The 27,413-nt window shown below is 33.4% G+C and overlaps 1 protein-coding gene across 7 annotated transcripts in view; it reads left to right on the top strand.

Annotated features, from left to right (window-relative positions):
- Mctp (multiple C2 domain and transmembrane region protein) overlaps window positions 1-27,413 on the top strand; it is a 1,238,231-nt gene that overhangs the window by 1,153,697 nt on the left and 57,121 nt on the right. For all 7 annotated transcript variants that reach the window (XM_069826339.1, XM_069826342.1, XM_069826343.1 and 4 more), the window contains 5 exons: window positions 2,493-2,648; window positions 10,567-10,753; window positions 15,850-16,046; window positions 18,879-19,092; window positions 24,336-24,481. In XM_069826339.1, the coding sequence (XP_069682440.1) occupies window positions 2,493-2,648; window positions 10,567-10,753; window positions 15,850-16,046; window positions 18,879-19,092; window positions 24,336-24,481 (900 nt within the window). The remainder of the gene's footprint in view (window positions 1-2,492; window positions 2,649-10,566; window positions 10,754-15,849; window positions 16,047-18,878; window positions 19,093-24,335; window positions 24,482-27,413) is intronic.

Genomic DNA, 27,413 nt, shown 5'->3' with positions numbered 1-27,413 from the left:
ATCAACTGCACAACTCCATACACTGCACACAAACGTTTATGGATATTCACAAAAATTTCGTTTTCGAGAATCAAAAATTCAATTACTGTTCACTGCTTGTAATGAGGGTCTGCAACAAACAACAGTTTAACAGTTCATTACCGCTCCATCATCTGTTGAAGTGACTTGCAACTCGGTACACACGCAGCAGACATATCAAATTTCAAGCCCTCAAAAGCGCACTTTTCTATCTTTGTTAATGGCTTAAAAAAAAAAGGACATTTTTTGAACGACCCTCGTATATATACTACTATAATATGGTAATAGTAGTATAATATGTATGAGCTGTCTTTTAGCAAAAACTATTGACATTGTCAAAATATAATCAACAGGATAAAGCTTATAACACATTTATCGCAAACAGTTTAGTTAACTTGAAACAATTTATGAGAAATTGCTCATATCACACAATCAAAAAACCCCCAAAAAAACTCCTAGAGCTTGATTTTCCAATTCAGAATAATCTTGCACTAATAGAATGGGTTTCTCAGAATCAAAGTTTTCACTTTTACTTTGAACTTGTCTAGTGAAGACTTCCTGTGCTTCAACCTATTAAATAGCTTGCAACCTAAGATACAAGGACTAATTTTAACTTTAAGTAGTCTCCTGTACGATATGTCTAGTTTTTCATTATTACTAGTATTATACTCATGTTTATCCATCCTGTTGTAAAGTTGTAAAGATTTTTCTTTATATGCAGAAGGAGTTCAAAAATATATTCATTAACAACTATTAAGGTGGACTCCTATACAAACAGTGCTTTACAATGTGACGTTACTTATCTACTTACAAATGGCTTTTAGAGAACCTGAAGATTCATTGCCACCCTAACATTTGCCCGCCATTGTAAAATTCCTTTGCTGAATGAAAAGTTACATTTGTTCATATCAAATTTCTGCATGTTTAAAGGACAAGACTAAATTTATTTTAATCAATTATTATTATTATTATTATTATTATTATTATTATTATTATTATTATTATTATTACTATTATTATTATTATAAATTGACTGAGCATATTCGGAATTAAATCAATGACTTTCCCAAATGAAATATTTCATACAAAACAAGAAGAAAAAACGACCAAAATTGTATGAAACTTTTTTGTTTGAAATATCTCAAAGAATAACCCACTGAAATTAATTACATTAATTATTACTTACAGTTCATCGGTAATGTCCTCACATTTAATTCGATTGAATTTTCAATTAGACATATAATAATTTGCATATTAATTATCTGAATGTAATATGTTAGTTGTATTCTGTAACAAACAGTGTTATGTTAATTACAAAACAGTTTAAGCCTGAATTTCTTTTTATCTGAAGAACTTTATTGAATTATGCAAGTGATATTTAATTGCTCTGACATGAACATGTTTAAAAACTACATAATTTAATTTGTCACTTCATCTTTTGTAAGAAGGGAGACTGAAATAAAATCCTTAGAGCAATTTAATCTGAATTACTGTTATACGATGTTTTTGGTTTCAAATAAAGATGCTTTAACTTTTACACAAAAATGATTGCATTTCACGTGCATCATTTTCGGTTGAACTGAATCATAGATACACAATACAGGCCTAAGCAAATCCTTGCAGTAGTTCAGAAGAAATCGCTGTACACAGATGGAAATACAAATAGTACTGGTAAATGGTTTTTTCGATATCAGGGATGCATTTCCGTTAAAATTTTTAAATAGAATTTTTCCGATACAACACTTTTTCTTTATATTTCGTGCAGTGAGAACATGAATAGATATTTGCTACACGAAATAGCCTATATCAAAATATATGAGTACAGTACTATTTAAAAAAAAATACTATAATAATAATAATAATAATAATAATAATAATAATAATAATAATAATAATAATAATAATAATAATAATAATAATAATGTGCGAGACAGCCCATGAAGGGCGAAGTGCTATCAGCAGAATGCTGGCCTCATGTTCACATGCGTCAGAAATGGTGAACCGTCATTCAGCCAGTACAGGGGTTAATCATGATGATCGCCTATCATTAAGCAGGCTTACAAAATTGGATTTCGCTACTTACTGTAGCTCCCCAAATTCATCACGGTGCTGGGTTGGCATCAGTCCCATACACTGGCTGAAATGTAATGAGAAAATTTTCTCCCATTAAGAGTCGAACCAGCTCTCATTCTGTAACGCTAGTCCAAGGCACGACACTTTAGACTACGATGCTGTGGTGTGGTACAGTACAAGCTTTAGATGAGGAAAATATATTCGTATTACTTATGTTATTTATTATTGTAAGAAATTTTTAGTCCTGGAATGTTGCAGAAATGTTTAACAATAAATTTATATCCGAACTTATTCTTTAATCAAAAAATAGGTTTCATTTAGAAACATTTTAAAAGTAAGATGATCTATTATTTCCTTAGATCGAGATGAAGGATTTAATTTACTATCGAATAATGTTTCAGATTAGGCAATGAGAAATACAAGAGCAAGGTAATATACAAGAGCTTGAATCCCAGCTGGCTGGAGCAGTTCGATTTACACCTATATGATGATCAGTCCCAAGAGCTGGAAGTCACAGTTTGGGACAAAGATCGATCGAAGGATGATTTTATGGGCAGGTAAATAAAGCTATTTAAGTAATCTGAAACTCTTAATATAAATGCATTTGTTGGCTCACCCTTTGTTGTTATGGTAGTTTATTCTTCCATAGTACTTTTCCTTACAATCACAGATAGGTTGGTATGATTTTGGAGGTTAATCTACTATTTACCTTGTACCAAGGGAAGTGGTGGTGTTGACAGTAGTGGTTGGTCACGATGATGAACTTTATGTAATATTTCATATGAAAAGTAAGAATGTACCTATAATTCTTTTTTCTTAACATGTCTCTCTAGTTATTATTAACTGCTTACATAATATTCATAGAGATCTGTGGGCCCGTAATTATTTTAACTGCTTCTACAGTACGAATATAGCCTTAGGAAATTTTCACGATGTTCCTTTTTTAGATACCAGAGGGTGTCATCGAGATTACCCACAGCCATTTGCACTACAAAATGAGTACAAGCGAAGGTTATAAAAGCTATAGTGAGATTTCTCTTTCGACATTAATTCATAGAATATCCTAAGGTTGTGTTACATATCAGCATCACTAACTTAGTGTGCTGTAGGCCTTCCTTCCAGAACAATAAGAACTTTCGACTTATTGTCCTTTGGAAGACTTAAACCCAGCAAGCATGGTAATCATTAGACCACCGAGATTAACATTCATGATTAGAGACGAGAATTTCATGCACTATAAAATCCCAAAATATGCATGCATTCATGCACTATCAAATTATGAAACATGCACGATCAAGTGAAAAATACATTAAAATATGCACTTTCATTTTTGTTCCAAATTTCTTATTTCACTTCACTTTTTTTCACAGTTAACAATTAACAACAATTCTAAATTTGTTTCTGTGAGGTTCCTGTGCTTGTCAGGCAATATGTTTTTGTAGGCAGAGAATGACCTTTCTACATCGGAAGAAGTTATGGGTGCAAACTTAAATGAACATATTTGTGACAGTGTCAGGTCAAATTCTTCATTCAAGTTTTCACAGCAAATAACCTAATTCAATGAACAAAAGAATCCGTAGTACGGGTTCGCGTTTACGACCCTGTCCAGTTTATTTTAAAGAAGTTTTGTAATGTTTGACAAAGAACAACTGTCGTAGAAAATATTCGGAAACAGAATAGCAGTGCTTACCTCTTTACTGCAAAAATCGCAGAATACGACATCCCCATATGATGTAATAAAATCTCTTTCTTTAATCCTCTGTGCAGAGAGTACACTTTTGGAACCTTTAATTGGAGGCATATTAGAACCATATTAATACACGAAAACAGAATAAACAAGCATATTAACCACTTACGAGGTTCACACACTGCAAAGACGGTTTAGCAAATGATTGCAATTGTAGAAGAATCTAAATTGCTACTTGTACTGGAAAAGGAAGAGAGAGAGAGAGAGTATTTACAACCTCCCTGAAAGATGGTGCTCTTACCTAAATTATTTGTCGGCACTTTCCTTGAACCTTCTATATTTCCTCTCTACTATTCACAAAATATCCAATGCAATAAATCCATTTACGACACGCAATCTGTAAAGGGTCGTGGGTAAAGTGTTGTAAAAGTGAACTTCCGTCCAGGGAAAGGTCCTCTAACATCGTATTGTGAAAATCATAACATTTTATTTAATTTTTCCTTCGTCAGTCCTGATTCCTGAAGGGACATAAAATCGAGAAACTGTGGGGTCCACTCAAAACATTAAAACATGCATTTAAACTGAATATGATGTGTATTATATGCATGATTAAGCTAAAAATTGCTTAAATATGCATTATGCATGTTTTTATCATCAAAAAGACCAAAACATGCAAATATGCACAGAAAAAGTACACATATTTGGAACCAGAAAGTAAAATAATAGATAAGCACCAAGTTTGAGCTATGCCCTATGTTCCTACAGAAACATGCATTTGCATGAAATTCACGTCTCTACTCATGATACTTACTTGTTTGTTATGTATCTCATTACTAGAAGACATCGGATTTTTAGGCACTAAAAACTGCAGTTTTAGGCGCCTAAAATAAGCTCAAAATTTGTAAAATTAGGCTCTATTTTAATGAAAATAGGCATTTTAGGTACATCAAGGTATCATACTTATTTCTTTCACTGAAATTTTTAGTTATACACTAAAATACGCACAAAAAAGTATGTTTAAACATTTAAAAAGAATACTATATTATATTTATAAACAGAGCTGCACAAATTTAATATATTGAAACTAATGAAATAATGATTATTGATATCAAGATTACTCATTTTAAGTTATTGAAATTCAGTTCCATAATCAGACTTTATTATAATTATCTGCACAGTACACCACCAGAATTTTTTCTAAATTCTCCACAGTTAACCTTTGCCTTTTGTCACTGAGAATCATTTTGAAAGCAGAAAAACTTCTTTCAACCGAAACTGATGTGAGAGGCGCAAATTTTAAATTAGGTACAATAGAAATATCAATACTTACTGGAACATTTACACTTTCCCCCAATATCACTCTTGATACTTTTTCCAACAATGAAAATCCTACATTCTTATTTAATACGTTGTCCCACTTATTTTTAACTTTTTTCCCAGTTTCGCCCAAAGCAGAATGTATGTTCACTTGAGCTTCCTTTACTATTGCTATTTGGCTACAAAGAGATTGTTTTTCACGTTCTAATTGTTCAATGCTTGCAGGTATGAAAGAAAAGTTTGATGTTATGTAGGCAATATCGTTTTTCACTCGTGAGTCATTCAGACAATCTTTCACTGTTTTCACACACGCTGCACTATCAGTTTCAGGTAATTTATCAATAACTGTGACCACTTCTTTAAAATACTTAGAATAATACACCACTGACTGAATCCAGGTTCCCCATCGTGTAACAACCGGCTGAGGTGGGAGTGGGATATCTGGAAAGTTCTCTCTGAATATTGAAATCCTGGATGGGGCTTTACAAAAACATTTTTTTGTGTTAGAAATAAACGAATTGACAAGAGGAAATTCATTCCGGATTGTTTCAGAAACCCTGTGAAGGCCATGTGCTAGACAGGTTACATGCGTGAGGTTAGGATAAAATGTTTTAAGAAGTGGAGCTGCAGCAACCATGTATGAGGCAGCATCAGTACAAAACAACAGAACTTTAGAATCGTCTATATTACCTGAGTATAAAGACTGTAGGCCTTTATTTACAAAATAAGCAATGGCTTGGCTATTCACTTTCGAAAGTTCATCAACACATACGAGGTGTGGAATCGAAGGTCCATCAGGACTAAGTTTTCCTACTACTATATTTGCTATATACCTATTCATAGGATCTGAGGTTTCATCCACAGAGACCCATATGTAAGAATCACCTATATCCTCCCGAATGGAAGCTAAAGTTTCATTGTATATTCTGTCTAAGTAATTTTTTCTTAGGGTCGACTCAGATGGGATATTTTGTTTGCAGTATTTTTGTAAAAACTGTCTTAAAACCGGATTTTCAATTGCATTCCAGGGAATGTTAGCAGCAACAAACGCTCTGGTTAAATCAGCATAGAAATTGCTGCTGAGATTGGATGAAGTAGGCTGTGTTAGTAAAGTTTGTTGCAGTTGATTTTTCTGCTGAGCTTTAGCCTTATGAGCCGCTCCTTGCACATGCTGCTTTAGGTGGCACTTCTTTTCTTGCGAAATCTAAAAATGTAAAGTAAACTGAATTAAAATAAAATCCTAATTGTTGTATTGCCGTATTTCTATCACAAAGTTAGTGGGTTCGAACAATCAAAATTTTAATGACCTGCAAATACTTTAACTATCGGAATTTAAAAGGTTAAAGTGTAGTGGTCTTAAAAAGAATTATACCTCAGGATAGCTCAGTCAATGTATAAATATTATAGGCCTACTCATTAAAATTAATAGAATTTATATATTTCAACTATTGTTACATACCTGTTTGCTACAAATCTTGCAGAATATTATTTTTCCATCATAAGTGAACTCTGAATATTCTGTTAGCCATTGCCGGATCAATGTAGATTTTGCACTTATATTTTTCGGCATTATCGCGTTAAACTTCACAGGAAAACGTCCTACCGCTCAAAACTTCTCAACACAAATAAGGTGAGGGAAAGAGCAACTGTTAACGAGCATTCAAATGAACCGTTGTTATTGAGATTCAATTGGACAAAAATACAAAGTTCCACTTATTGTTGCATTTCTTGGTAGTGTTAACACTAGGAGGGCCATTCTTTTAAATATTTTGTAACGGTTTACCCTACTAATTCGCAGTTTTACGACTTTTCATAAATATTTCAAAAACACTCTTTCTCCAAAAATTGTGATTTTATGACACTCTGAAGGGCAGTACAGCTAATCGGTTTCAGACCGAAAACAGTCATTTTTATAGTATAGTATATCTCTGAATCGGTAGCAGTACATGTTGTGATTGTTGCCTGCTTCAAAACTAAGGTTGGTTCTTTGTCGGCATTTATGCCTCCAAACATGTTAAATTCGGTGAAATCTATTGCGAGTGTCGTGAGATTCAAAACATTTTGTTTCCTTTATCAATGGTTTCATGGCCGGTGTGAAGCAAACTTTCCACTTTTTAAATGCCTTAAATTTCGCAGTGAATGCATGTGTAAATTATAAAAAGTAAGAGTAAAATGCGAAACTTTACAGTGAGTTAGGCATTTTTAGGCGAATATTAACAAATTAGGCTCTAATAACCGTTTTAGGGCATTTATGCCTCCAACCATGTTAAATTCGGTGAAATCTATTGCGAGTGTCATGAGATTCAAGACATTTTGTTTCCTTTATCAATGGTTTCATGGCCGGTGTGAAGCAAACTTTCCACTTTTTAAATGCCTTAAATTTCGCAGTGAATGCATGTATAAATTATAAAAAGTAAGAGTAAAATGCGAAACTTTACAGTGAGTTAGGCATTTTTAGGCGAATATTAACAAATTAGGCTCTAATAACCGTTTTAGGGCATTTATGCCTCCAACCATGTTAAATTCGGTGAAATCTATTGCGAGTGTCGTGAGATTCAAGACATTTTGTTTCCTTTATCAATGGTTTCATGGCCGGTGTGAAGCAAACTTTCCACTTTTTAAATGCCTTAAATTTCGCAGTGAATGCATGTATAAATTATAAAAAGTAAGAGTAAAATGCGAAACTTTACAGTGAGTTAGGCATTTTTAGGCGAATATTAACAAATTAGGCTCTAATAACCGTTTTAGGGCATTTTAGGGCACTCTAAAACTCTTTGAATACCTTTCAATTTCCATGAAACACAAATATTAATAATTATTTTTACTTTTCTCCTAAAGAAACAAAATAGGCATTTGCCCTAGAATCCGATGTCTGCTCATTACCAGGGAGCGAAACTTGTGCCCAATAGGATAGAGACAAGTGGTTTCAGGTTAACTGTGTTCTAGAGTCCCTCTACTGTGTACAATAAAAGGCGGCGTGGGTCATGCCTCGTTGAACTACTATGTCTTAGTTGTTCGCTCTTTACTTGCATTGTGTTGCAGTCGACGAGTAACTTTTTTAATTGATTATTTTACGACGCTTTATCAACTGCGACGAGTAACTTACATTATGAGCTAAAGACCACAGAATTTCATATTAATTAAAAAAAAAATCGTTATAAAAATATTATATTTCGCGTTTTATCGCTAATTAGTTATAAGATAATCGCAATAAGCGATTTTACGAGAAAAAATAATCCTATATTACGTATTAGGCATCAAAATTAGTGATAAAGGTTTCATATAACAATTTATTCTATATATTAAAATAAAACACAACTTTATAACACTGAGAAAAAAAGACATTATTTGTATTATGTAACATCTGCTGTTTCTATTTGTGGAATGAAAGCATAGCAGAAGTGATAATATTTTTTTTCATTCTGCAGCTACGGTCACTAACATTTAAATTCAACATTGAGAAAAATATTTCTGCGTCAATAAATGCACAAGGTACCCAGATACATTTGAACACAGCAGATGTAAGTTTAGGGTAATTCAACACGAGAGCTCGTAATGTCTCAATCACGTCAGCTTTAACATTGGAAGTGTTGAATGATTGTTTCAAAACTATTTCTTTGAAAGTAAGGAATGCTACACTGCAATCAGTACTTTTTATATCCTTGAAGTAACTCATTGTTTTAACCCTTTCTGTGAGTGCATTAACAGTATCAGCTTTTATCTGTACAATGTTTGCTGGGTTGAATAATTAATTTAAATTTACAAACAATGAATATGAATCATATAACTCGTATTTTTCAATTTTCTTAATCACCAGTCTACTGACATGCTTAAATAGACTTTACATTCAAACTGAAATGGTTAACTAATTTGCCTACCGACTCCCCTATACAAGAAATTACTATATTTATTCTACGCTTCATGTCATTAGACGAAACTCTGTGGTCTCTACCTATCCCTCTCCATTGCTGATCATGACTCTACTCATGCACAAGCAAACAAACCCGTCCTACAGTAAAGTAATAGCAAACCTATTTCATCGGCAACAAGTTTCACTCCCTTCTCATTACGAATATCCCACCATTTAATATTTTGTCATGTCAACAATGATATTCCTGTTTACAGTTTATTTTACTGTATACTATCATTTGTAAGATATGGAAATTATGTCATTACTATGATCGAAATTTGAAAACAAACTTCCATTTTCTACATTGCATACCTTAAGCTTATTTATGATCCAGAAAGATATTTGTCTTGAGTTATAAATTTTATGTAGAGTTTAAGTGTGTGTTAATTTTGCAGAAATTCATATGATATAATGAAATTCTAATTAAGTCAAACATCCAACTGCAGACGTTCAAGAGAAAAAAATGTATTACATGGCTCACAAATAAAGTGCAAAAGTGATCTTCACAATTGTTCACAGGATGCCTCTTGCGTACAAGCAGGCGTCATAACCTGCGGTGCATACAATGGCTGCAAGAGACACATTGCTGCCAAGCAAACTTCAGTATAGAACACTTTCACTTTGAGATACACTTTGTCTATCTTTCTGACGCTGACTGGCCCAAGCATATTTCTCTGCAGATCTGATTTTGTTGAATAATTGCTTATTACTTAAAAGATAGTTCTGAAATTCTTTGCAAGTAACATGCTTTTAATTATACTGAACTAGCAATATACTTCGCACTGATTCCACAAATAAGTTTCCTCTTTCTTTGCTCCACTAACTTTGCATGAAAAAGAAAATGCGTTCTACATTTTCATTATGTGATGCAATAGCGAAAACAAACTGTGCAATCTTCAAAAGTTCTGAGTGGCACACAATATTAGAGGACTCAGAATACTTTGTCCATTTCTGATGTTCCTGAAGATTAGCGAACTCATCTTTGTGTTTTCACAATTCAGATGTTCTTGCAAATCAAATTCTTCTTTCTTCGACACTGACACAAATGTACCAGTTTTACATACCATGCTGTAACAGTAAATAAATCTGTAATTTCTTTTGTATCTTCTGTACTTTGACACATGTACCAGGCATCGTGTCCATGACTTTTACTTGTACATAGGGGACTTGTTGAGCGACATTGCAGCCATTTCTTTGTTGCTATTCTTTTAAGTGCATCAATTTACTTCTCTGCTCATTAAATTCTGAGCCAAAGTGGTCATATTTCAACTTATGGTTTAGAAGAAATTGATATACTCAGACAAGAAACATGCTGAAAACCACTTTCTTTGGTATTAGGGATGTTGGAAATGTATTTTTTTTTAATAATCATGTATTATAAAAAAAAATAACGTATACTGTACATAAAGAAATTGTTATTCTGAACGATAACTTTCACCAAAATGTCTTCCATTTTGTATATGGATATTGTTTGGCTTCATTAATATTTTTTTTATATTTAAAATAGGTATTTTTAATCTCTATATCAACAGAAATTACTCTGTATTTAATTTATTTACAGGTGCACGATTGATTTATCTCGTCTGGAACGAGAAAAAACTCATCGAATATGGCAAGATCTGGAAGAAGGAGCAGGCTCCATCTTTCTGTTGCTCACTATCAGTGGCACTACAGCATCAGAAACTATTTCTGACCTAACAACTTACGAAGAGAACCCTCGTGAACGGGAAAATTTGGAAAACCGATATGTAAGTTAATGCTGATAAGTATGTAAGAATAACAAATTCTGTTTTTTAAATAGTTAGTATAGTTAAGGAAAAATAAATTTGTCTAGAAGTAGGAAGGAATTTATTGCATTTGATCTAAGGCAGGGAATTTTAGGAACATTCTATGCAAGTCAAATTGGATGGAATTAGTTGTCTAAAATGGCAATCTAGCAAAGACAGAATAATAACAGAATAAGAGAGAATCCATATTTACATTTTTATTATGTTTTCACCTTCATAATAATTTCACTGTTGAAAATAATCTCAGTTTAGAAATGAGTTTCTGCAGCATTTTTGCAAACTAGGGAAAAGTACATTTCCGGAACCAAAGGTGACTGAACAAGCTCTGGTGACTAAATGTTTGAACTTTCAGAAAATGTTTCCTATTACTGCCATTATTAAATTCCTTTAGAAATCCCTAAATACAACACATGTTTAATATGAAAAATACCTACTTTTCAAAATGAGGGAAAGGTTTGCCAAACAGTTTCTCACTCCTGTAAGAAAAATATAAAGGCAACAACTTAACTTTCGTGTTTGTTATTAGTTCAGTCAAACTCAGTCAATTTATGCTATATTATACTATACCTCTGCATTCTCATGAAAACAACCGACCGAAGCTCACCAATCAGTCTTCAGTTGTGAAGAAGACAGCTGGGTAATGATTTGCTCGAAGAGCACATAGTCAAGTACTTATAACTGATTGGTTGAAGCTTTTACTCGGTTGTGAACACTTGAAGTTGTTGCACTGCAGTTACATCACATTTTAACGTCTGATACTCAAAACAACCTACCTAAGGAGGTTACCATTTTGTTTTTATTTCAGATAGCACGAAAAGCAGGAAGTATTTGAGCATTAAAATAAGGAAATACAATTTTTAAATAATGCATTTCATTAAATTAAATAATGCTTTACAGTGGCGGCTTCTCAAGCGGGTTACAGGTTTGCACACCCCCCAGTAATGTTCCTAATCTCCCGGCTTTGTTACTTTTAAAAATATAATTTTATTTTACAATTTTCATTCATGACTATCTGCAGCTGGCGTCTTGTTTTGTACGTCTGCAGGAGCCTCCGAGCCTCTTGGTTTGCAAAGATGTTGAAAACCTAGGGAAGGTAGTTTATTGAGATGTCCGGCTAATGCGGGGACAGGGGGTTAGAGGCATGGTCTACTGCTTTCCTCTTTGAGAACAGTTTGTCGCACTCCCTGACATGGACACCAACTTCAGTGCAGAAGAAACTAAATTCACTGGGAAAATAATCTGTTTCAACTAGACATTTTTCCGAAGTAATAAGCATGAAAAATGTATTCATTCGACTTGTGCAAGGAACAGTCGCATATTTCGCATATTACTTTCTCAACCTACATGCACACAAACGGCACAATACATAAAGGAGCTTGTATTTTGTTTTAAAGTTCTAAGAGTTGTCATTTTGACAATAAGTGCTGCTATCTCCCGACAGCCTACGAAAGCTGCATTTGAATTTTACAAATGAAAACGTTGCACTTGGAACTTGGTAGCATTCTGATGACGTTTCTGTGCTCAAATGTTTTTCATGAGGGTAAATCGCAATAAAGAGAGCTCCACCCGCTACCCCTTCCACTTTTGAACTTCTGTATAAATAGGTATGCTTGTATTTAGTCATTTTACTTATTAATTGCATATAAATTAGCTTTATATGTATACACCCTCAGGTATACACGGTTTTAAACTTTAAAGTAAAGTATGTTTAACTCCTCTTCGATATCCATTGTACACCACCATATTTTCAAACCACCAGCCGCCACTGATGCTTTATATTATCAATAATGTTATTCAACAGTTTTGTTGTCAAACTCATTATATCAGTAATGAAAATGTTTAATGTAGCTTAGTAAATATATGATTGCATAAAAGAACAGAGATTTTGTGGTGTGTCCCAAATTTCTTCAAAAGCAGACATAATCTATCTCAGTCACCGTATTTAATAAAAGCAAACCAAATCTACATGTTCACTTTACTTAAAATTTTTACAATACTGTATAATAAGATGTGCTTAATCATAGGTAGGATTACTGGTAAGATTGACATTGAAGCTACTTATGGTAAGGTGGGTGCAGGTTCTATTATTCCACATCCAACGACCATATCATGAAATATCAAGGACAGTGCAAACAAAATTCGTCCTGAAGTTATTCCAAAAGTAAAAAAATTAATGAAAAAAAAATCACCATTTTGGTTTTATAATTAATAATAATTTTTGCGCAATCTTATTTAGAATTTCCTTCTTGGTTTCTTTAATGTATTTACTTTTGTCCTGTGATATTATGAATGTGCTGTTACAAATCATACAAGTTCAAATAGAGGAAAAAACTAACATCTGAGTTCCAATCCTCTTCTCCACGTGGCCAATATACAATATATCAGTTTCTCAGTCACAGCATTTCCATCATTAAGTTTTAATGACGCCACTCTCTGAAGTCCTGTTCTCTGATCAGTTTTTAGTAGCCTTATTGTCACTTTCCTTTCCAAATTTAGTATCAGTGCATGTGTTTGTATTATTCCCTTGCTTATGACTCTTTCTACAGTAGTGTTAAATATGCTGTTATATGTTTTGATTATGTAGTATTCTAAGACATTCGTCATGCAGTAACATCATTACATGAAAGAACTAATTGAAGGGTATACAAGAAAAAAGATGAATGTCACAATTCTGTTGTGGGTAATATCATTATCTAATTCAATAGATGACTACAAGCTTTAGTGTTGTTGTTATCAATACTGGTAAAAAGGAGAATTATCACCATGGATACAGTCATACTTCCCTTCATTTTATTAGAAACAGCACTAAATTTTGCAGTAATATTCTGAATTAGATCATTATCTCACTCTTAACAGAAACATGACATTCATCGTTTTTCCACTGTACCCTTCCATTGTTTAGTATAAGGTTACCAGATGTTTTTCACAGTTTTCGGGGACAGATATCGGCATATATGAAGTAACTACTTATAACTTTTCTGTTAGTTTGTCATTCACTTGTAGTATTTTTACACTCCCTAAAAAATTAAAATCTGTACTCATTCTAATTACGCAAGCATTGCTTCCAGAAGGCACGCAGATATTTCAATCAACTTCTGTAGTTGTGAATAGAAAATCATTTTCTTAGAGAAAATTAAAAAAAAATTCACTCCATTTTGAGCAAAGGTCAGCATTTTCTTCATTCCACTTTGCTATTTTCTCTGAAGTCACATAATTATTTCTTCAAGGAAGAAATTTTATGAAATAAATTATTTCATCCACATCAAGTCTATCTACAGTGGAAGAAAAATATTGGACTGTCTCTTCAAATTTCTCTCTTTCTGGAAGACATCTTAGCAGTATACATCCCACAGTTAGCTTATCTTGTGAATAAATACTCAAGATACTGAGATATTTAACAGCACTTTCATAAAATTATAATAATTAACACTTAAAATCCCGGCATATCTGGGGACAAATTATTAAATTTGAGGACATTCTGGGGACGAATTTTGTTTGGAGACAAAAAGCAAAATTCGGGGACTATCCCTGGAAAACGAGGATGCCTGGTAACATTAGTTTAGTATGTAATTACAGGCAATGTGCACCATTTTCGAAGTCTTTTAATCTAATTCTTACAAAGAAAAAGGGGGAAAGGGAGAAGACTAGAAAAAACATTTTAATGGTATTATATGTCATTTTAATTACATAAAAAATTGCAACACATTGAACTGTGATCCTACAAAATCTTGGGGTCATATACCACAAAGTAATTTTGTTTCAATTTGGTTTCGATTTAATGGTTTTAATTTCTCTTGTCTTTATAATGAAACTAGACTATTACAGTAAAACTTATTTTATAGGTACATTTTTTTTTTACTTAATTTTTCACACTCCATTTTTTTTCTTAGTTCCTGGCAGAAATATAGTATTTTCATTGTTAAGGTGTGACCTACTTAGAAATTAGTAGAAATTTGAAGCTACCCATGCTTCCTTCTAACTGTCTTGTGTCCTTTAATGTCATTGTTACTGCTTTTAATAGAAACAGTGAAACATTTCGTAACACATCATGATGTAACGGAACAAATTATGGATCACTTAATACAGTTTGAAGACATGGTTTTCCTTAGGATTAAGCAGTCCAAAATAACTGACATTTTTGTCAAATAATCACATGTTATTAAAATACTATTTCAGATATTATTAAATACATATCATTTTAGTTGTACATTTTTCTCAGTTAAATGTTTTTCTTCAGATCCCCGTAAAAAGCTTATAAATGTAGTTTTACTGCCTAAATTAATATTATAAACCTATATTCAGCCTCCTGCTTTTATTGAAACGTAGGGGCAGAGTGAGATATTTGACTGTAGCTATGCCATTAGTTTGTATTTAAGTTCCTGAAAATTCTTCAAATGTTGTTTATTTTTTAGTGAAGTAGTACCTTAAAATGTTCGATAACTTTATATTGTTGAAGGAATCTAAATTATGTTCGTCTTAAAAATATCTAAGTTCACCATTTTGAAATGTCTCTGTAGTCGATTAGATACCATGAATATTATTTCTGGAAAAAAAAAAAAAAAGATGAAAATAAAGAAACTTGAAGTATGAGCTTAAATTTGTTGCATTGGATTATGTACTCTCTCACACCGATATCACCAATTTGATGTGTTAATTTTATAACATATTCCATTTAATAAAATGTATATTGTATACCAGTTGCATTTACCTTAATCACATTATGTTGTTAGTATAATTTTATTTTTATAAATCATTACATTTATAAATTCATGACTTTTTATATAGGAAGTCAATTACCATTTGGAGTTCTTAGTATTTGAGCAAATGTTTCTGGATGTTGTAGTAATTATGTTTGAAGTTCCGATATAACATAATCTGTGTTTTTGTTGTAGTTTTGCATCACCTTCTTTGGTAGATTGGTGTTACATGTCTGCACCTTTATAAACAACTTGAGAAGAATAAAAATGGGAGAAATTCAAATTCTAAAATCTTATACCTCTTTCTTTGTGTTGAAGTTGCCACAATAGCAGTAATACATTCACACTTCCCATGTGTAGGCCCTCCTTCATAGTCTCCAAAACCTTCGTGATGTGGGTCACCTGACTGTGAAGGTGTTTCGAGCGCAAGGGCTAGCAGCAGCGGACTTGGGGGGCAAGTCGGATCCCTTCTGTGTGTTGGAACTGGTGAATTCTCGTCTTCAGACACAAACAGAATACAAGACCCTAACACCATCGTGGCAGAAGATTTTCACATTGTACGTTTGCTATTACACTTCAGAAATTTTTTGCTATGTTTGCACGTGTCACTATATCTAATTTTATTGCATGCTATCATTGATATTTATGTGTTCGTTTTATTTATTATTTTATTTGCATGATATGTTGTAATTTCGAGCGTGAGTTTTATGTAATGGTGTTTGAATGCTATATTTAAGTACTGGACCGGTACTGTATTTTAACAGAAGATGTCTGTTTATGGTTTTATATTGTTACATTAACTGACTGTTGTATAGTAAATCATTTTACTTGATTGTATCTAAACATACATTTATATGAATATATATCTTTATAATATTTGCACATATCATTGCTTTAACAATATGACGGAAAAGTTTTGATACAGTAAGAAATTACAAAAGTGTCTCAAATCCCACCCACACTTTGCAGGATCAAAACGAACCATCTGCTGCTACTCACATTTAGTGGAATCGAATAGAACCAAATTGATACGTGTTACAGTGTAGTAAATTGAATCACATTTGATAGCCTTAGCACATTATGTGAAGAGGTGAAAACAGAAGAAATAAATATCCAAAACAAAAAAAGGGAATGCAGGATTCATGCAATTTTTCCAACTTTATTTGAGTATCTTCTGAGAGATGGAACAAAATTTTGTTCTTTTGCGCTTCTTTGGATTTTAATTTTTACATGATATTTCCATTAATTTACTTAATTCGCTTCAAGCATTATCACAGACACAATTATTACAGTAAGTACTTTTGTATTTTTTTCATGTAATACTGGTAGTGGCTAATTCTGAACAAAATGTATTAATTTTTTCTTTATATGTACTATTTCAGCAATAACTTTCAATAAACAAATTACGATACCAAAAATGTACTACATTTCCATGGGGAATTCAGATCAATCTAAGCAAACTTTCCGTACTGAGTACTTAATGGAAATGGGGATTCAGTTTGAACTGAATCTCAAATTCGATCCTGCTAGATAGTAGGATCAGATCGAAATTGCTGCAAAATTTTCGGCATGTAAACATCTACCATATTGAAATCGAACTGAATATGCTTTATGCTCAACAATCGTTATTCTTTTTCTGAGCATGACCAAATATGTTCAGATGTTCCGATTATTAATGCACCTAATTTAGAAGGTTTCAAAGAAGGAGGCAAGGAGCTTTGACAATGTCACTGCAGCAGAAATATATGGACAACAGAAGAAATAATGATCTTGTTAGAAATCTTTTGTAGAAATCAGATCCACAAATTGTTTGATGGAAAGCGATTTAAAAATGCTGAAATCTAGGTACATGAAGAAAGAAAAGGGGTTAAACTTCCAAAAGTGCTGAATAGATTAAAAACAAATAGAAAAGTATGAAATCGGCTTCGAGCACGTGTCGAAAAGAAAACAAAAAGAGTGGTGCAGAGCGTAAGGAGTATGAATATGTTGAATTACTGAACGATTTTCTTGGAAGTCGCCATCAACTTCAGTTGAGGGGTTGGATACTCTTGAAGTCACACTCCAACAGGTGGAATTCATAAGCCCAAGAGTCAACCGCATCAATAGGCCTACTTTTGTTACTTTCATATTTCTTTGTTTTTGTAATTAACCGATCACTGGTATTAACATCTATATGACCAGATATAAGACCAATGTTAATAATAATAGCCATTAAGATACGACTTAATCAAATTTCGCGTCCATTGTCAGTTTGTTCTGTACAGGGTGGCCAATGTAAACCAAAGTTAACCAACATAAGAATGTTGAAAAATTTTGTATGAAAACTTACGAATCGAAATCGATCTCAATTCGTATTGAAACTTACATGAAAACACAGATCGTACTGGATACGAAAAGTGTATTCAGATGATTTGAATTCACCATGGAAGCATAATAATGAAAATGGCTCATTTGTTTTCTCACGAAGGCTTCACGAGAACATATGATCATACCCAATACAAGAAATTCTGCTCAGAGAGTGGAATAAAATTCTAGCTCATAAATTCTATTCGAATTGATTCAGTTCTGTTCGACTTGACATGCTGCTTTCAGCTATCTTCCATTTAAATACATTGTGAAGAGAAATTTTGTTCGATTTGATTCAGTTCCATTCGATTCGACATGGTGCTTTCTGCTATCTTCTATTTAAATACATTGTGAAGAGAAATTCTGTTTGATTCAATTCAGTTCCGTTTGATTTGACATGATGCTTTCTGCTGTCTTCCATTTAAATACATTGTGAAGAGAAATTCTGTTCGATTTGATTCAGTTCCATTCAATTCGACATGCTGCTTTCTGCTATATTCCATTTAAATACATTATGAAGAGAAATTCTGTTTGATTTGATTCAGTTCTGTTTGATTCGACACGCTACTTTCTGCTATCTCCCATTTAAATACATTGTGAAGAGAAATTCTGTTTGATTTGATTCAGTTCTGTTTGATTCGACACGCTGCTTTCTGCTATCTTCCATTTAAATACATTGTGAAGGGAAATTCTGTTCGATTCGATTTTGCTAAGTGGAAGTGGGCCTTCACACTTCTGTGCACACACGCACGCACACACACACACACACACAACGAAATTATTAATAAACTGTTTACATGAAGATAGGCTTTTCCAATTTAGTTGAAAGTATGTCATTATTTTAAATTAAAATGTAAGTTTTTTAAATTTCATTATACAATAATTATTCCAGTTACAAACCATATCGCTATGAATATGGTGTGAATTTGGTACTAGAGGCAGTCTGTTGTCTGTTGCTATTGCATTAATAGCAATACAACCACAAAAAAACTGTACAATGCTTCATGAAAACCAGTTACTGATGCATGATTTATTTTTGGCAGCAATGTTAAGGATATAAACTCAGTCCTAGAGGTGACAGTTTATGATGAAGACAGAGATCACAAGGTGGAGTTCCTAGGGAAAGTGGCTATTCCTTTGCTAAGAATTCGTAATGGTGAAAAGAAGTGGTATTCCCTCAAGGATAAGAAGCTGCATGGACGAGCAAAGGGCAATTGTCCACAGATACTCTTGGAAATGACTGTGCTTTGGAATCCTGTAAGTATACTGTAATGTTCCTGACATTGGAGTGACAACACAAGCTAGAGTCTTGAGTATAAATTAAGTTTACCTCTTCATGATATACCTGTATTTAAGCAATCATAATATGCACCTCTTGGGCATAATGTCCTAAAAACTGGAATGCGTATTAGGCTATATTCGATGGCATATTATATTCGCACGCAAACACCGAGACTTATACAAATTTAAATGAATGCTCTATTTATGCTATGAAATACCATTAACAGAAACGGCCATTGCTAATTAATTCGTGTTTCCTCGTCTTTGCACTCTTTTTATACATAATTTTATATCCGTGTTTGACAACAATAATTAATAATCACACGTCTTTAAATAAACTGAAAGAAATGAATTTAAATACTATTATAGTCACAATCATGCCATGGTATGAAAGAAAAATTTCACAACCTCGAGCGGGAATCGAACCTGCGACTTCCTGTTCTCCGGTCAGGCGCTCTACCACTGAGCTATCGAGTTCGTCTCACGCCAAAGGCTTGGAATTATCCTTTCATACTGGCGACTCTGTTATAGAGTACTGTCCATAGCGTCTGATCTAGTCAACACTGCTTATGGGTTGAAAGAAACATTACAAATGTAATCTTCATCTTACGATGTTTGGTGACGTATACACCTCCGTTGATGTGACATATTAATGAATTTAAATACTATTATAGTCACAATCATGCCGTGGTATGAAAGAAAAATTTCACAACCTCGAGCGGGAATCGAACCTGCGACTTCCTGTTCTCCGGTCAGGCGCTCTACCACTGAGCTATCGAGAATTTACCAGTCATTTCTGATGAAAGGAGATAACAAGACATTATCATTGCCAATGTTCTGACACCAACTCAGACCTAGTTGACTGGAAATTTCAGTTCTGACACCGCAAGTGAGGGTGAATGAGATGTATAGTTAGAGATTAGGGTGCCTTTATAACCTGTTTCGATAATATAATTTTATATTCTAGGGCCGAAATGAGATCTTATGAGCCGCATAACAAAATCAGGGTGTATCTTCTAATATCTTAATAATTTCTATTTCATACGAAAATGAACATATGAGTATTTCCTCACTTGGAACTGTTCATTAAGTGACGTTTGCAAGTTTCAAGTTAATATCTTTAATAGTACCAGAGTTAATGCATTTTGAAAATTGAAATCTATCTTCTTAATGTATCCAGCTGTTTGCTGACAACATAAAGTCCACTATAGTCTGTTCAGTTTTTGATTTTCATGAGAAATAAGGGGTATTTTGAACGGTGTTCATTATAGATGCCTGTTGCTAGTAGCCAGAGTTGGGGTGTAGTCAATATATGCTGTAGGGCTGTGTCTTCTACACCTGGTACTGATGATTTTTATTTACTTCTTTTGTTGTTTATGATTGGACAGTATAGAAGAATGTGTTCCAGATCTTCATCATGATTATTACACCACAGACAAGTAGGATTATCAGAAATGTGAAATCAGTGTAGGTACAATTGTGTGACAATGTGACCTATTCTGACTCTTCTTAAAAATATTTGAACATGTCTGGCAAGTTTTTGTACATTTCCAGGTCCTTTGGTTTCTTTTGTACAGACTGTAAAATTTTTCCTTTGTCAGAAGAGAGCCAATTGTTGATCCATAGGTTTATAAAATGAGACTTTAGTCAATTTTTGAATCTTGAGACTTTAGTGAAAATTTAAAAATGTAGAAGATTTTGTTCTGCAAAGATGAGATAAGTTTCTACAGTTACATGTTCCAACAGCACGAATGACCACTTAAAAATGATAACAGATCAGCTCTTTGGTATCATATCAAAATGTGCTTTTCTTTAATGATATTTACATAGATGAAACGATTTTTTGACAATAAAAATAAAATTTGTCATATTTAGCCTAGTCAAATTATTTTAATAGCTCCTGTCCCCTTAACTTGTTCAATAATTTGATTAGTCACTGTGTATTTCCATGAAATGCCTTAAGTTTGATTTATTTACGGGTATGTGCAGATTATATTTGTGTTGTATAGGTGCATCTACATGGGTCAACTTTTCTTTCAACTTTATGCATTCAAACAATGAATTCAAGATTGATATTTAATATTAATTAATATATTTACTTAGTGAAGATGATGTTCAAAATGGCGCATCATGTGACACAAAATCTTCGTGCATCTTAAATTGAACATGCGTTTTAAACTTGATTCTTTCAATATTCTTCCCAGATTACATGCGTACCGGTACATGCATGGAAAATTGAACCGTGTAGATGCAGCTTATAAGAGGTTTGCAGCTGATTGCAGATCGTTTTATGTGTGCTATAAGAGATTTGCCATCATTAAATAGTGTAGTATTTAATGTCCATTTTTCTAATTTAAAATTTGATTTACGTGACATCATTCTGCTAAAGCATTGTCTATATAAATGTTAAAAAGGGTTGGAGATTTTGGAGAGACTGCTTGATTAATATGTATCAAATCTGGAACTTAAAAGTTCCATTGTCTATATAAATTAATGTTTCGTCGTACAGATTCTTTATTATCTGAATCATGTGATATTGGTAGTCCTTTTCCGGCATAATTTTTTCACAGTTTTTGTTTGATGGTCTTATCCAGCGATGGGGAAAAGGGGTGGAACGAACATAATCAGCAACTTACTCCACATCTAGAACAGCAAGGTCAGGCATATTTCGTCTTTTCCGGGTTTGATTGTTTACAAGGCAAGTCCAAAGCTGTGCAGTGGTGAAACCCAGTAGAAACGCAATGTAATAGTTTTGTTATACTCCTGACCTAAACTAATAGGGTGCTGATAAATGTGAATAGAACGAAACAAGCGTTTACATTTTAGTAATTAAAATTTATTTACATAAATAGAACGAAAATAATAATTGTGTTACTTCATTTGGTAAACAGCTCAAATGAGTAATGAACAAAGTAAATACAATGCAAATACTTTCCTTGCAGCAGATGAACTGATAGCACGAATAATTAACAAATATATCCTATAAATAATGTTACAAAAGAAACAACAATATTATAATAATAATAATAATAATAATAATAATAATAATAATAATAATAATAATAATAATAAAAACGACTACACAAAATAGTCACGATACTGTAATATCAGGATTTCTGTTATAACAATGTCACCACGATATAAATACAAAATCACATATTATCTGCCAAATTCTACTCACTATAATTCTGTTCATGGAGGGATTTAAAATACCGGAACACACTAAACAAGGAGCAGAATATCTTCTTGTTGCACAACAAACACAATGCTTTGTTATTTCGAGGAACACAAAAGTTGTTGTTGTTTTCTAATGCCAGGCGTTTGACAATAAAGTCATTTGACCCCTTGCACTCCAATATTTTTCAAAGATATTATCATGGCCAGCCACTGAAGCACATATTTTGAGGAGGAACACAAAAGTACCACTTATACTCCCATTCGTCTTTGTAATGTATCTTTTTACTTTGCTGTGGGACATGATTCCACCACTGATACTCGCAGACTTGTTGTGACAGAGTGGTCGCAATGTGGACGGAAACAGATATAGGAATGAGTAGTCTGCTAGCTAGCAGTGGGAGGGGTTCAACTATGATTGAGGGGAAGGGAACACACTGTGCTACTTTTCCCCATCGCTGGTCTTATCGAATGATTTGTTTTAATCCAAAAAATATGAATGAAGTATGAATTACGTCTTTTTTTAATTCTGTGTTGTTGTTTGTTATTTAGTCAACTGTCCGAAGACAGGTCTGAATCTCACAAGTGATACCAACAAGGCACTACTTATGAGGCAACTAGGCGAGGAGATAATGGGGTAGGGTGGCCAGTTCCTTTCCCCCTCCATTGCATAAATCGCTGACTAGCTACATATTACACTAATCAGATTTAAGATGTTTAAATAATATGCTGAATTGTAAACACAGTCTGCACACTTCTTGTTCATGTATGTATTATGGCCTCATATACTCTATACAGACGTCTTGTAATAAATGTTAGTCATTAATCTGTAGTATAGATAAACTTATCATATGTCCTGTAAAAAGCAATGCAGTCCCCTTTTCTTTGGCATACAATAGGTGTCCGGCATTCCCGTAATTTTTGTTAGGATGTGCAGTAATCTCATTTTCAAACTTTATTTCAAAATGTAAAAATAAATAATTTCTTCAACTGATGTTTACGTCATAAATTATTGTTGAAATTATTGTTGCGATTTGTATAAATGTTTACAAATGTTTGATTTTTAAATCAGCATACATGAATGAACTATTTATGAAGGATACTGTTAGATAAAAATGTAAGTACAAAGTACTATCAAATGACATAAATAAATTGACGTGAATAAACATTATTTAAAGGCAAACTCTCCTGTTTAAATCTTAATACATTTTTTTTTTTAAGTTTTGTTTCTTCCAAACTTCTTGTAAAAATCATGACTGTCATTTGCTTCTTAATAAATATTTGCGATAAACATCAATCAGTTTAAAAATTTTTGTGAATATGTGTATTTTTTAATGGCATATGGAATTAGGAGCTACAGTATTATAAAATGTTATTAAGTGGTTTTGTTCAAACTTACAAACATAATTTAAAATCGATCAAAATTTGATTAACCGGTAGATAATTAATTAAATGCAAATGGTTAACTGATCAAAATTTTTAGTCAATTGACAGCTTTAATTTCTAGCAACGAAGTAAAACAGTTCAATTCGGTGTATCTGAATTATAGACAGTATTACATTGAATAATACAGCTTAGTGTTATCCATATAAATAGTGGTGTGTACCTCTAAAACAAAAACAAACTGTTCCAGACTTCCCCTGTCATGTTGCAGTTGCAATGTTCCTTTTAGTGACCAGCCATGATTGCCTGCAGCTCACATAAACAATCTATTTATGGGCCGTAAGATTTCACATGAATAGAGATCACTTGCAGAGGTGTTCTGCCTTAAAATATAGGGACTGAACTCAGAACCATCATTATACTGGGAAACGAGAAGGCAACTGGAGAATATCCAAATGCCTGGGCATTAGATACTACTATTATGACGACTACTACTATGACTACCACCACCACCACCACCACAGCCATGACCACAACCACAACCATGACCACAACTATGACCACAATGACAACAACAACAACAACAACAGTGGATCGTAACTTATTGTACATATGTTATTCATTCATCGTTTCGATGTTTTCATAATATCTTTTTCTTACAGATTCGTGCCTGCATCCGCACATTGAATCCAAAAGAGGAGAAATATATGCAGACTGAAATCAAATTCAAACGTCAAGTATTTGTAAGAAATGTAATGAGGCTGAAAGCAATCATTATGTTTTTTATTGATCTTGGCAAATTTATTCAGTAAGTGTGTTCTTATTTATTTCCTACATTCTTTTATATTGTAATGTAAGATTTCTCAAAAACTAAATAAGGTGATTAAAACATAAGGACATAAAGTAGTCCAAGAATCAGTCACTGCTTTTTTAGACCAATAGGATATCAATGACGCGATATATGACGTCAAGCATGATGGTAATACTTCAAAATATTAATTTAATCTGGAGCAGTAGCTACACCTGCTTTTCTTTCTCCCACCCTACACCACTTCACTGCACTCCCTTCCTCATAATTTTCCTCTACTTCTCTCTTTCTCCCTCTACCTACTTCATTCTACTAACTACTTCAAATTAAATTGGAATACATGACCTACCTTTCAATATGCCAGGATTCGATCTTAGGACCTTCATTTAATGAACCACTATCATAGTCATTATACTATAAATCCGTTGATGAACAAGCCCTTAAAAATTATACTTACACACAGTTAAAATCAAATACTTCCAAAGGTATTAAATATATGAATTTATTATTACACTACTGTTTGTAAAAAGTGCAACACTATGAAAGAACGTAGATAAACATGTGAAAATTATACTAAATATAACGCAGGGTATGACAAGTAAGTGATTAGAATTTCAAAATGATTTTGCATTCCTGAACCCAGCAGTGCCCTCTGAACTGTCGTGGTAGGCGCATAAATAGAGGGCTGTTGTGGAGCCAGACGAGCAGTGTATTAGAGACAACAGGCAGTATACCTTTCTCTAAAAGTCGCTATGCCTAGTCGTGCTAAAAGGGCGCAGTATAAACAAACAACAGAGTTTGAATGGGGATGAATGATTGGTCTGCGTGAAGGTGGATTTTCGTATTGTGATATTGCTGCTCATGTGGGACATCATGCCACCACAGTGATGCGAGTGTGGAAGCAGTGGACTGAAGAGAATCGGACACATCGAAAATCGGGAAGTGGATCACGATCTGTGACAGCACCACGGGATGACAGACATCTCGTCTGCATGGTAGTAACAGATCGTTTGCTTCATCACAAGTGTTAGCACAACTGTGGAGCACTATAACAGGTGTAGCATTGTCTGCTTCCACTGTTCGACGACGTCTGCTTTGCAGAGGGCTGGTTGCATGCACTCCTTTCCGGTGGATTCCATTGACCCTATATCATCAACGTCTCAGGCTACAAAGGCCTCGTGAACACTCAGAGTGGCATGCAGATTGGCAACACGTGGTGTTTTCGGACGAATCCCATTTCAACTTAGACTACAATGATGGTTGTATACGCATTACACGATATCATGGTCAGCGGTATCATCCAGACTGTATTGTCCAACGTCATACTGGCTGAACACCAGGCATGATGATGTGGGGTACCATTGGGTATCACTCAACAGCAACCTGTACATCGAGGACGTTGTAGTGGCAGAAGTCATACCCTTCCTTCAGCGCACCTCTGACGCTATATTCCAGCAAGACAATGCCCGACCACATGTTGTCACGAATGTTCAAGCTCTCTTCAACGCAGAGCAGATTCAGCTTCTTCAGTGGCCTTCCCGTCACCTATGTCGCCTATTGAAAATGTATGGGATATGGTTGGTCGACAAGTAGTCCGTCAACAACCTCCAGCAGCCAGCTGCAATGAACTGTGGGTACATATACAAGCAGCCTGGAAGGGCATTTCCCAGGAAAAGATTCAAGGCCTCTTTGATTCAATGCCACGACGTATAGCAGCTCTGATTGCAGCTCGAGGTTTCACAGAATACTGATGTACTCATGTGTATTCATGTGTATTGGATTGAAACGTTAATCATTTGTGTACATCAATATTAGCAATATGTAAAATAAATTTGATACAGTTCTCATGATTCCTTCATGGTGTTGCAATTTTCACGGACAGTAGTGTAGCTATATAATAGAACTGAATTCATTAACTTACATTGTAGCCTACAATGAATTAATATGATAAATATCCGAATGATGGCATTGCTACATTTATTCACTAACTTATCAATTTTATTGTCTTACTGTACACATACTATATTAAATCGATTCATTACACTACTACCTTTAATATTCTATTAATCTTATTAAGGTAAGTTAAATTGCCACATTCTTATTAAAACAGTTTTTCGTACTTGTAATATGCAGACATATGTGACGTCATGTAGGCCTATTATGTCATTAAACTTCTTGATCGAGAAAACAACGACTCTTCCTTGGATACTACCCAAAATTGATATTATTGAATGTGACTGTGTGTACTTTCATTATCAATTAAACTATAGTGATGCCTTAAAAAATATATGAAACATTCTAAAAAATTGCAAAATAGATCCCAACTTAAAGAAGAGACAAGAAAATGAATAGAAACAAAGTAACAGTGGTACTTACAGTGATTTCAGCAACTGGAATTATCTAAAAATCTCTTTCTCATTAAATTTAGGTTATACATCTAAACAGCATTGTCATAGGACATTTAAGAAACCGGTCATTTTAGATACATTTCACAAAGCTGTGTTTGAAACATGCTGAAACAACTACTGTATATCTGTAATTTTAAAACAATTTGTAATTTCTTAAGACGTTTTATTATAATTTCGCAGTGCATCATATTAATCAAATAAGTTTTGATTTGATAGATTTTAGATATTCATAAAATAATAAATTCATATTGTCATATTACATCTCTATTTTTGTTGAATAGCTCATTTGATACATTACAGTAGTGTAAAATAGCCCACAAACTATAATAGTACACATGTGACCTGATAGATTAATTTCTCATTTCCTTTTCATTAACTTCCTTTTCCTTCTTTTAAAGAGAGTTCTTTTTTTGGTGTTTTCGCATTTCAGACTTAATCCTCTTTTATTTATCTTACCACTCATCTTTCTTTTTGCTACAGTTTTTTTAATGTTTTCATTTCATACAGTTATTTATGTTATTTTT

Source organism: Periplaneta americana, chromosome 5, assembly GCF_040183065.1.
Source record: "Periplaneta americana isolate PAMFEO1 chromosome 5, P.americana_PAMFEO1_priV1, whole genome shotgun sequence".
Lineage (NCBI taxonomy): Eukaryota > Metazoa > Arthropoda > Insecta > Blattodea > Blattidae > Periplaneta > Periplaneta americana.
Note: the sequence above shows the minus strand (reverse complement) of the source record. Positions and strands in the feature narration are given on the sequence as shown.